General features: G+C 44.0%; 1 protein-coding gene across 1 annotated transcript; it reads left to right on the forward strand.

Annotated features, from left to right (window-relative positions):
* Positions 1-1988: 1988 nt before the first annotated feature.
* LOC308579926 (uncharacterized protein) lies at positions 1989-6911 on the forward strand. Its single transcript, XM_081180986.1, has 4 exons — positions 1989-2104; positions 3408-3644; positions 5307-5410; positions 6247-6911. Exons 1-4 carry the CDS (start codon positions 2023-2025, stop codon positions 6352-6354), a joined length of 531 nt encoding a protein of 176 aa, XP_081037112.1. The 5' UTR covers positions 1989-2022; the 3' UTR covers positions 6355-6911.
* The last annotated feature ends 5766 nt before the right edge of the window (positions 6912-12677 follow it).

A 12677-nucleotide genomic window follows, 5' to 3' on the forward strand; every position in this document is an offset into this window, starting at 1 on the left:
ATAATAATAATAATAATAATAATAATAATAATAATAATAATAATTTATTATTTGTACCCCGCCCATCTGGCTGGGTTTCCCCAGCCACTCTAGGTGGCTTCCAACAGAGATTAAAAATACATTAAAATACCAGTCATTAAAAACTTCCCTAAACAGGGCTGCCTTCAGATGTCTTCTAAATGTCAGGTAGATGTTTATCTCTTTGACATCTGATACGAGGGCGTTCCACAGGGCGGGCGCCACTACCGAGAAGGCCCTCTGCCTGGTTCCCTGTAACTTCGCTTCTCTCAGTGAGGGAACCGCTAGAAGGCCCTCGGCGTTGGACCTCAGTGTCCGGGTTAAATGATGGGGGTGGAGATGCTCCTTCGGGTATACTGGGCCGAGGCCATTTAGGGCTTTAATGGTCAGCACCAATACTTTGAATTGTGCTCGGAAATGGTGCTTGTCCCAAATGATGGCGGTGGCAGCAGTGCTGGCTCCAAGGGAACATCCCATTGCCTCTCCGTGGCCTCTCCATGTCTTCCACTGATGGTCTCCTCCCTTAGGCAGCTCATAGTGGCTGCTGGAGAGCAGGTGAGGAGGAGAAGAGCCTGAGACAGCTGACGTGCCAGCTCTGAGGGGCAGGCAGAGGGCAGGGCCATCCTGGGCAGAAGGAAAGGGAGAGCAGAGCAGCAGAGTCTTCTTTCTTTCTTTCTTTCTTTCTTTCTTTCTTTCTTTCTTTCTTTAAAAAAAAAACCACTTTGTGTGTCCACATCAAATCTTGCAGACTTCCTAAAATTTATTTATTGGTGTGTGTGTGTTTTCTTTTTGTAAAGCTATTGAAGAATAAAATAAAATCAGGATTAAGGAGGTAAGGAGGTTTTCTCGGGATGGTGAAGTGCGTGTCTCACTGGTGTAGTGCTGATGACAGTCACCCTTCTTCTTGGGGGGCACAAAAATGGAGGATCAAGGAGGCTCAGTTAGGGGGAAGTGAGAAATGTCTCCATTTTCACCTGGGGATATGTTGGAGGGTGAATCATCATCATCATCATCATCATCATAGCAACTCTAGTTGCAAGCTTTCAACAACAATAAAATAGCGAAAGGCTCAATCCAGTCAAGCATTGGTATAGTACCCACCCATGAAGATTTCCACAGAGATGAAGAAAAGCCTGTTTTTCTCTCCCCATATCACACAAATGCAGAGGCGGTCCTTCAGGAGAGGTCCTTGCAGGGAATGCAAAACCCATGCTCGCCTCCCATATCTCCAACCTGCCCTCCATCTCTGCGTCATGCCAGGTGGGGCACCTTCCATGCCAAGATGTGCCTACATTGGACTGGGTTTATAGTTTGCATTGATTTCTTAAAAAGCTGTACACTCAGTTGAGGCCTCGCTGGAGATGGAGTTCCCTGCCCAGGTTGTTCTCGTCATTCTCAGAGGAACAGGTAACAAGGTAGTGGCAAGTTATTATAAAGACAGTGACTATATACAGAAAAATAATAACAGGACACCTCAGGAACATGATTTGTCATCCACAGAAACACCCATGGCTGAGTTCAGCTGGGGCTCCCTTCCAGCACACCAATTAATCACATGGATACAAACATTAATTTTTTTGTCTTGGTATAATTAAAGGCATGGGGTTTATGCTGTTCAGAGATTGCATGATCCTAGGCAACATTTTTTTTTAATCTGTCCCATCCCCACTTCTCCACTGCCTTGAAGAAATTCTTATCTGACACAAACAAATAACTGGGTTTATGATCACGCTTCACACACCCTTTTATGTTTTTTTGTATTTTTAAAAATTTGTTACATTTGGTGACACAAAAGATACACACGCACATCTTATCTTCCTGAATGCAAAATATGACAACTGTCATGTTTTGGAACATTTCTGCCTATGTAGAGGTGTTGCCGAATTAGGGGAGAGCTCTCGCTGTTGCGATAGCATATATAAAGGAGTTAGCAAGAGTTATGGGAGAGAAGCCAGGAATACACTACAGCATCTAAGATTTAATTGTGCACACTGTTGTGCTCCCATGGAAGAGAAAAGGATGAATCCCAAGGACGTGAAGAGGATTCTCTTTACATCTGTGGTCCTGCTTCTGTGTACAGCAGCAGGTGAGCTTCTTCACGTGCCATTTGGTGCGGCCATTTTGAAATGGGATCTTGTCGGTATTTGAGGGACCATCTTGTTGTTTCATTCTGATTTAGTTTGACAAAGCAGGGTTCCATGGTTGTTGTTTTTTTAAAAAAAGGTCCACGAAGGGACTACACGTTCTGAAGGAAACTTGGGAGCTACGTTGATTGTCTGTTATTGCTAAATTGGCGGTGGGTAAGGGAGGCAGTGGCATTTGCAGGAGAGAAGCAAAGAAGAAACTCAAAGGGCTTGAAATGAGGTTTATTCCAGATTCTGAGACAAATCTTATTTCAAGCACCTTTGTTGCCTACAGAACAGTTCCCAAAACAACAGACAGTGGCCTTTTCAATAGATTACGTCTCCCAGCTCTCTCTGTGGCTCAGGGTTGCTGTGAGGAGACGAAGCTGCCATCTCTTGCCTCTTTGCACAACAGTAGATTTTACTTGGGTGTGGGCAAGTTAACCACCAATTTATGTCTACTCTGAATGAAGCATGTTAATAATTTGCCGTCACCACTTAAATTTCAAAATTCTAAATGAAAAATTGTGGGGACAACAACAAAAGATAGGAGTTTTGTCAAGTTTAAATGTGGCCATGTTTCCTCATCAGCATTGTTAGTGTAATGTTATTTATTGGACTGGGGAGATGCAAGATCAAATCACCCCTCATTCCAACCTATGTGATAGATTAAGCAAAGACAAGAGGTTGTATTCAGTGAAACGCTATGGAGAAAGTCTGTCAAGCACCACAGACGGTTCTCCCCTTCTCACCCCTGCCCACCCCTAAATCTGTTGCAGAGGTTTTGTCCAACACTCGAGCAGATTTACGGATTGATTGATTGATTGATTGATTGTGTGACTGCAGTACATTGTTCATTGTTTTCATTTTATGGATCAATGGTCTCGTTAGATAGTAAAAGGGAAGTTTTAACATTTAACGCTGTATTGTTTTTAATACTTTATTGGGAGCCACCCAGAGTGGCTCAGCCAGATGGGTGGGGTATAAATAATAAATTATTATTATTATTATTATTATTCATGTTAAATTGCCGTTTTAGGGGTTGTTTTTAAAAGTCTGGAATGGATTAATCCATTTTGCATTCCTTTCAATGGGAAAGCGCATCTTGGTTTTGGAACGCTTTGGTTTTGGAACAGACTTCCGGAACGGATTACGTTTGAGAACCAAGGTACCACTGTATCTGCAAACTAAAGTAAAAACATAAGCCCTCCCCAATGCAAATGCTTGACTTTTCTATCTCCTCTGCCTGCTGTCATTTGCTTCCAGATTCTCAAAACCATCACACAACCACACATTCCAACAACAGCACTTCTCCTGAAATTGTTGAGCTTCCAACATCCACAGCCGCTCCTGCAGCTTCCACGACTCTTCGGCCCATCCATAAAACTACACCCTACGCAACGAATGGCTTCCCCATCACCTCAGCAGATGTGCCGAATGTCACAGAAAGTGTCTCCAATACTACTCATGCACTCCTTACCTACCCCTCAGCCAATACCACCGGTAAGTCGCCAGACTGGAGAGAGTCAGAAACATTCTAAAATCACGCAGGGCTTTGACACGAGTGGTGCAAAGAACTCCCTCATTGCCCTTAAAGGGATTCTTTTTCTTTCAAATGGTTAATATGGTAGTCGTACCATGAAACTGAAATGTAGCTATCTAATTTGAATGGTCCGATGGATTTATCCTGCCCGCTCACCCCTGCCTGCACTCACTCGCTGGATCATCACCTTGTCATGGTGAGTGGGCTTGAACGTTCCTATGATCCTTGTGAGCAGAGCCGTCAGGGAGTCTCTGCCGCCGCCTCCATGATAATAGGCACAATTTCAAGGATGGAATCAGAGTGGAAATGACCTTCTAAAATTCTTCATGTGATTTGCAGGCAGAGAAATGGAGAGGGAGCACAATGTGTAATCTTGGTGTGGGTGGGGAGCCAAGGTCACTCATCTATTTTTGTCCATGAGGATGCTCTCAATATGGTCAAATTATTATGTTTCTGCTTACACACCTGCTGACCCTTTCTTTTGTCACAAGAGAAGCATCTGATTTCTGTGAAAGTTCTTTTAAACTGTTTTTAATATTTTGTTTTATCTGACGTAACCCGCCCTGGGATTTTAGGAAGGGATAGTAGTAGTAATAATAATAATAATAATAATAATAATAATGTCACACTCACACTTTAAGAGTACTGAGTGGTTCTGTGGAAGCGTAAGATAAACATAGTTCCCCCAATAAAATAAAATAAAATAAAATAAAATGAATCAATATTAATAAATAACTGCAGTTATACTTTTGCACTTGGCCATCCTGGTTTCCCATGGAAAGCAAGGATAGGATACAGATTTTAGAAACAAACGCACGAGCAAATGATTAAATCTGAGGTGGGGACACTTTCAGTGTCACTGAACATTGGTCTAGCCAGCTGGGGCTGATGGGAGATGGAGTCCGGCAACATAAAGGTAAAGGGAAAAGGGACCCCTGACTGTTAGGTCCAGTCGTGGATGAGTCTGGGGTGCTCATCTTGCTTTATTGGCCGAGGGAGCCGGCGTACAGCTTCCAGGTCATGTGGCCAGCATGACTAAGCCGCTTCTGGCGAACCAGAGCAGTGCACGGAAACGCTGTTTACCTTCCCGCGGGAGCGGTACCTATTTATCTACTTGCACTTTGACATGCTTTCGAACTGCTAGGTTGGCAGGAGCAGGGACCAAGCAATGGGAGCTCACCCCGTCACGGGGATTCGAACCGCCGACCTTCTGATCGGCAAGTCCTAGGCTCTGTGGTTTAACCCACAGTGCCACCCGCGTCCGGCAACATGGAGAAGGCCAAAGATTTCCCCATCCTTGGAATAAACGTCATGTTTCATTGCATCCCTTATTCTATTGGAGAGCCAGTGTGGTGTAGTGGTTAAGAGCGGTGGACTCGTAATCTGGTGAACCGGGTTCGCGTCTCCGCTCCTCCACATGCAGCTGCTGAGTGACCTTGGGCCAGTCACACTTCTTTGAAGTCTCTCAGCCCCACTCACCTCACAGAGTGTTTGTTGTGGGGGAGGAAGGGAAAGGAGAATGTGAGCAGCTTTGAGACTCCTTAAAGGGAGTGAAAGGCGGGATATCAAATCCAAACTCCTCCTCCTCCTCCTCCTCCTCCTCCTCTTCTTCTTCTCCACAGATACCACACCATCAGAGCCTGCATGTTTGCAGGGCTGGGCCATCTTCCTCATCTGTTTAGGCACCATAGTGACCGTGTTCCTGATGACTGGTATCCCACTGATGGTAAGTGATACTATGCACACACTACCAATCTCCCCCCCCCCCTTTTCTTTTTGTATAATAATTTTTATAAATTTTTAATTACAATAATCCATAAGAGCCACATTACCACAATACCAAATTACAATACAATTTTCAAAAGCCAATTATTCAAATACCAAATTAAACAATTTTGGGTGACTTCCCGTGTGCTGGACTCCAGGGTACAAAGTCCTTATTTCTTTCTGCTTCCATAATCTTGATTATTCCAGTTACAACAGTTCTGATCTTGATCCTTTATTTAACAGCCACTGGTTTCATGACTTTCATTCATAACTGCATATTTAATAAATTTTATTTCTGCAAGAGGAGTTTATGTCCTGTAAATTTCTGTGTGAGGTGTTTATTTCCCCTTTGTTTCTTCATTCTTCCTGTTATAATCCAACATATACAGCTCTCTGCTTCTACTTTTCACTGTCTCTCTTCTCTGCTCTCAAGGGCTCTGTTTTTCACCGTGTCACCTGCCATCTTGTTTGTCAGAGTCAAATGAAAGGTCTGGTGTCCCGCCATAGCCCCGGGCAGATCTCCAGCTTATCTTTCCTGTCCAACACTCATTGAAACACACTACCAATCCTGACTCACTGTTGCAGGTCAAGAGGAAGTGCTGCTAACACTGGGATAGGGAATCTGTGGCTTTCCAATGTTGTTGGGGTTCCAGCCCCCATCATCCCTAGCAAACATGGCCTCTGGCCAGGGATGATGGGAGTTGTGGTCCACAAACATTAAGAGGGGCACAGCCTCTCCACCCATGTGCTACCGTATCGGTGCTAATAGCTTCTCCCCATGATTTTGCTTTCCAGCTCTACTGCTTCTTTCAGGGCCGGCGCATGCAGCAGCCCCAGCAGTGTTCCCGATATAACCGCAAAATCTATGTGGTTCCTGAGGAACAAACGCACCAGGTAGAATGAGAAGAAACAAACAAAGACAATCGGAAACCCAGGACCAAGATTCGTGGATTCTGTCCCCAGTGCTGCCACTGATATCTCTGCATTCCCAGGAGGACATTGTTTCGAATGTGTTATTTGCAATATGGCTACAACAGAGATTGAGGCTCGCTGTTATTTTAGTACGAAACTCAGTGTACTTAAAATGAGAAAGAGAACAAGCAGATTTGGTGTGCTTGTGAGAAACTGGTGTAGCACATTTTGGAGCTGCTAGGCACCTTAAGTTTAAGTTGGGACCCACCTGTTCCTAGCGGACATTGATACCCTGCTATAGTCCAGGGGATTCTGTTCTTCTGATAACTTACAACTCTTCTACTCTCCTGCCAGCAAAAACGAGCATTCAGATTACTCTAAAGGACAACCCTTCTGCATTTCCTCTGGGATCTGATGGTAGATGCAGGTGTTACAACACTAGGAACAGGGAAGGGATTATTCATGTGCCCTCCCTGAAACCTTGCTATCCTTTGAAATGCACACTTCTCTGAATTTTGTAACACAGTTCTCCAACACACACACACACACACACACACACACACACACACACACACACAATGGTAAAATGCATATATCAGTGTGAATGCAGATGCATATGTTACTGAAAATAACTGGGGGAAATGCAACGTTTCAGGAGAAATTGCTTGCAAAAATGTGCAGAATCCGGCAGAACAAAAATGTTGCGTATTAAAAAGAATGTGCCCTACAATGTTGATTTATTTTTGTGAGGACTTTTAAAAATTCAAGCAATGCAGAAATGTAGTGAACTGAAGCTGGGGGTGGGGGTGGGGCTTAGGGAAACCAGATTGACCAATTGGTCTCACCTTAACAAAACTCATTGGTGGGGGGAAGGAAATGCAGGAATCAAGGGAACTGTAGTAGGGGCTCTAATTTATTTCTGTAAATACCCTTTGCCAGATTACGTCCACACCTCTGCCACATGTGAAATGTTGTACTTAAACTGTTGCATCCTCTCCAGCACAATGGTGGGGTTGTTTTTATTAATAAAGCTGTACGGTATCTAATGCTATTGGTGTAATAATTTAAATTCATTTTCTTGCATACAAGTTCTTACTGGATTTAGTGGGCTCTTTCAGCCTACAAATTATTCCAATCCACCTCTGCAATCTCTATCGCTAGATCAGATTCCCATTGTTGTTTCACAGAATTGCATCCTCCAGTTGTTACTTGTTAACTTCTTTGATGAAGAAAAAAAGAGGAACATTCGTTTGTATGTAAAATCACATTTTCAAAGAATGTTAAAGGTCTTGTGGCACATGCTTTAACTTCAGAATTTGATATTAAACACCATTTGATGAACATAAAACCATTTTACTGGGCCCTGAAAAGCAACTGATGCAATAAAAATTCTGTTGCCTTCAGCCATGAGCTTAGCAGATAGCCTTGGACTATCTCTCTTCCTCACAGGAACGCTGTATGGCTAAAATGAAACCTAGGTTCTTGTTTACTTGGCAGAAGCATGCACTGGGGGGGGGAGATGTTTTTTTTTTAAAAAAAAATCTTTATTACAAAATAATTAACATAGAACATAAACAAAATGAAAAACAACACAAACAGACCATAGACACTGACTAACAACACCTCATTTGACATTACATACCCTTTAACTCCTGCCAACCTAGCAGTTTGAAAGCACCTCAAAGTGCAAGTACCGGTAGATAAATAGGTACCGCTCCGGCGGGAAGGTAAGCGGCATTTCCGTGCGTTGCTCTGGTTCGCCAGAAGTGGCTTAGTCATGCTGGCCACATGACCTGGAAGCTGTACGCCGGCTCCCTTGGCCAATAAAGCGAGATGAGCACCGCAACCCCAGAGTCGGCCACAACTGGACCTAATGGTCAGGGGTCCCTTTACCTTTACCCTTTAACTTCCGATTCACCTCGTTGTGCTTTTTACACCTGACTAGTCTATAAGCAATTTCAGTTAATTATTGGGGGGGGGTTACTTTATAGTTTCCTTGAATTTCAAGATTCAGTCTGAATCTGTCAGAAGATTTGTGTTATTACAGTACTTTTTAAGATAGTCTTTGAACATTATCCAATTGTGGGAAAATGATTGCTTGTACATGAGAGCATGAGCAAAGTTCTTATTGTTGCAGGGTGATCTCATAGCTAGAAGCATCTTTGGAGCATGAACAGCGCGTGAACAGCTCGTGCTGTCCTACATGATTGGTCAACTAACATAGCCTGATCGCTCGCATGGTCTAGTGCGAATGTTCTTATCTGCTGGCTAGAACAAATTGCTTGGCTTGTATTTTGTATTTTTCTGATTTCACACAATAAAAGCTGTGCTGCATTAGCCCTAGGAGCAGCCATATTAGCCCTAGGAGCAGCCATATTTCGGAACCCCTCATGGTGTGAGACTGATTTTTCCCTGGATGCCGAGCTGTAACTCGACATTTGGTGCCCCGTGTGACTGCCTTCGGACTTCACGTTGTTTTTCATTGTTCAGCACTCACCAACACGTCGTTCCTCCACGTAGTGGATCCCTGGTGAGTGCTCCCGTGTGACTGCCTTCGGACTTCACGTTGTTTTTCATTATTCAGCACTCACCAAAACGTCGTTCATCCACGTAGTGGATCCCTGGTGAGTGCTCCCGTGTGATTTCTTTCGGACTTCATGCTGTTTTACAACGTTCAGCTCTCACCTCGCCCCGCAAGGGCTGCAGACGCGTCGTTCATCCACGTAGTGGATCCCTGGTGAGAGCTCCCGTGTGAATGTGATTCTGGACTACGTTACGGACTTATCAGCACTTATCTCCGCCCGGACAGGGCAAAAAGGCGCCTCCCTCATCCTCCTAAGGATCCCTCGGTAAGTGCTCCCTGCTCTTTTTGCAACTCTTGCAATCATGGGAAAGTCTCTCTCTGCACCACAGAAAAATTTTTTTAAAGACCTTAAATTCCTTTTGGCCAGTAACAACCTTGCTGTTCGGAAAGCTGACCTTAAGTCCCTTATAAAAGCCTTGGACACTCACTGTCCCTGGTTCCCCCAGGACAGAAATTGGGGGTTAGACGATTGGAAAAAAATTGGACACTTCTTTCAAAATCATCCACAGATTGATGTCAAAGTTTTGCATGCCTGGTGTAACGTCTACAAAGCTATGTCGTGTTTAACTCCTTCAAACATTCTTCTGGCTGCTGCAACAGCTTCTTCGCCCGCCCTCCCGGTACCTGCTTTGCCTGCCTCAAACCTACCTCCTAAACCGCCGGACATTTTCCCTTCGGCTCCTCCTGTCGTCCCTCCCCTGCATTCTCCGCATTCTTCGCTTCCTGCACCTCCCGTTATTACTCCTCTCCAAGAATCTTCGCATTCAGCACCTCCCGCTCTTCCACCTCCTGCACCCAAGGCCTCTGGCACCGCTTCTACTACTCCTCTCCAAGAACCTCCTCCGCCCAAGGCACCTGGCACCGCTTCTACCATTCCTCTCCAAGAAGAGACTCTTTGTACCACTGCTCCGTTGCTGCCTTTTGATGCTGATACTCCAAATCTCTTTCCTGTGATTGCTCCTGCACCCCCAGCCCCCGTCATGCTGACCCAAACCGATGTTCTCGATGGGCTGACGGGAGGAGGCAATTTTCTTCCTATTGCCCAACAGTTGGCCCTTGATCCTATGTATTGGGCAGCCACCACAGCCTCAGCCCAAGAGGCTCTGGCCTCTGTCACTGATGACAAGAATGAGCGCAATGGCCGATGGGGGAGCATCAGACAGGACCTTGCAGAGCCCTATGGACAATTTGTTGATCGCTTGTATAATACCTTCAAGCGGCAAGTTCAGGACCTGGCAGCACAAGACCTGACTGTACGCCAGCTTGCATTCACTAATGTAAATGAGAACCATAAGCAAGCACTGTGCCCTTTGATGACAACAGCAAATATAGCCATTGCTGATATGCTTACAGCCTGCCAGTCAGTGGGCACTGAGATGCACAAAGCTCATCTGCTAGCCACGGCCTTGTCCTCCGCCGTGTCCCAAAATCCTGCAAAGGCTACAACCTGTTGGATTGACAGTGGCTAAAGAAAAAATCCAGTGGACTTTACCTATTACATACCTGGGACACAAGCTGACAGCATCTGCAGCCATTCCAGTTACGCCTCAACTACAGTTCCCTGATCATCTTAAACTGGTGGATTTACAACAAATTCTTGGACAGTTGAATTGGATAAAGAGTTATTTGGACCTGCCCACCTCCACCTTGTCTCCACTATTTTCTGCCCTTAAAGGACATAAGGATCCAGCAGACAAGATCACAGTCACCTCTGCAATGGAAGAGGCTCTTCCACAGCTGTTCCAGTGTTTCCTGGCACGTTGAAAGGCCATCTTCAACCCTATCGCGTTGGCCCCCCTTCCCCCTGGGAAGCCACCGTTTCTACCACTTATCGTTACAGTTTTGCCGCCTCTTGTTTGGGAAGTGAGCCTGGCTTTGAAGGATGCCCTCGCTGGACTGGCATCGCTTGGGTTTTGCCTCCTAATAGCAACCATCCCATCTGTGTCATCACGCTTCATTGGGCTTGGACTTTTGACTCAGCAGTACAAGGAGCAATACATCAGACTTATTTACAGCAAATGGGCTCCTGTATCTGCAGAAATGGTTGTGTGACTTCTTCTGGATTGTGGTTTTTACATGCCAATAATCGAGCCACAAAATATCACACAGTTTGCTCGGAAGTGGCCATTGGAATAATTTACCATTCTCATCCTTATTGGCATCACTTGGATTTTACCCCCCATATTTTTTTTTTCTCCTCCCTCAGGAGTCCTGCCTTATGATGTGTTCCCCTGAGCATGTACAGAGGGCTGTCTTGGAACTATTGTGGACTCTTGGCAAGGGAGGGGTGAGGGGATTTCAGTGTGTTCCAGTTGTTTCATTCTTGTGCTTTGGCATGGTTCCCGGACAGAAAGCAAGTTGCAATATGGTTCTTTAACATGGCCTGCGAATACAATGGGCTCTGTTCTCGACCTTGTTGCAATCTTTTAGTTACAGCAAGCGAAATATGCTTGGCTAGTGCCTTTTAGCTGCTGAGAAAAATGATTTTAAAAAGCTTCTCAAAGCTTTGAACCTTTTTTTTGGTGATGGTATTCTAGCATTCCAGTAAATGCTTCATATAAGATTAGCAATAATATGAAGGATAATCGTATAAGTTCACCCCCTGTTTTTTTGTTTTGTTTTTTATCGCTTGCAGAAATAGTGTCTTATTGTTTTCATTTTAATCATAATAGCAAAAAAAATTTTTAGGTCATTATCCATATTGTAATTGGACATATGAGTACATTAATGGATCTTCTTGTTTTTTTAATGTTACAACCATGAGTGATAGGCCAAAGGTCTTAATTAATAATGTCACAACCTACACGACTTATGAACAACAAGCTGCGTGTAGAGACTTTTATGTTTGGTTCGACTGGATGAGAAAGAGCAGCAGAACTACATGTTTGCTTCAATCTGATTTATGGTTATTTTGTGGCACACATGCCTACAAAGAAATCCCCTCTGCCTTTTCTGGTACCTGCACGTTAGGTATAGTAGTACCCTTGGTGTATAAAATAGATAAGCTCCCAGCGGTCCGTTTGCGTAACAGAAGGGAAGTACAATCACCTATTTCTCAATATACAGGGACAGCTATTTCTAGGTCTCTTCTGCCTTCTTTAGGTGCAGCCATGAATTACCGTGATTTACATAAATTGGCAAACTGGACAGAAAATTTGTTCAATTCCACCATCTTGGCTTTAAAAATGATTAACAAAGAAATGTCAGAAATAAGAAATGTAGTTCTTCAACATCGTTATGCTTTAGATGTGATCCTTGCTTCTAAAGGTGGAATTTATGCCTTAATTCATTCTCATTGCTGTATGTATATAACCGATCAATCGACCAATATCTCTGCTACTATTGATTATATGGAACAAATGATAGCTCATAATCCTTTGAATCCACCTGAAGGTTTTGATCCATGGGAGTGGTTGTCTTCTTGGTTGCCTAATGGATTATGGTTAAGAAAAATATTATTGATTGTAATTGCATGTATTGTTGGCTTCATTATGGTGTGTTGTTGCATTCAATGCATACCCTCTTTGATTTCCCAATGCACTGCATGGTGGTACCGACCACGGCCCACCACAGGGGTTACAAGAGGAATTTATGTTGCAAAGTGTAGACGCTTAGGCAATGAAGTGTATGATTTGGACTAATGGTCCCTCTTTTCCTCTAATAATATAAACAAGAAAAGGGGACATGTGGGAAAATGATTGCTTGTACATGAGAGCATGAGCAAAGTTCT

The sequence above is a fragment of the Podarcis bocagei genome (genome assembly GCF_964188305.1).
Source record: "Podarcis bocagei genome assembly, chromosome: 2".
Lineage (NCBI taxonomy): Eukaryota > Metazoa > Chordata > Lepidosauria > Squamata > Lacertidae > Podarcis > Podarcis bocagei.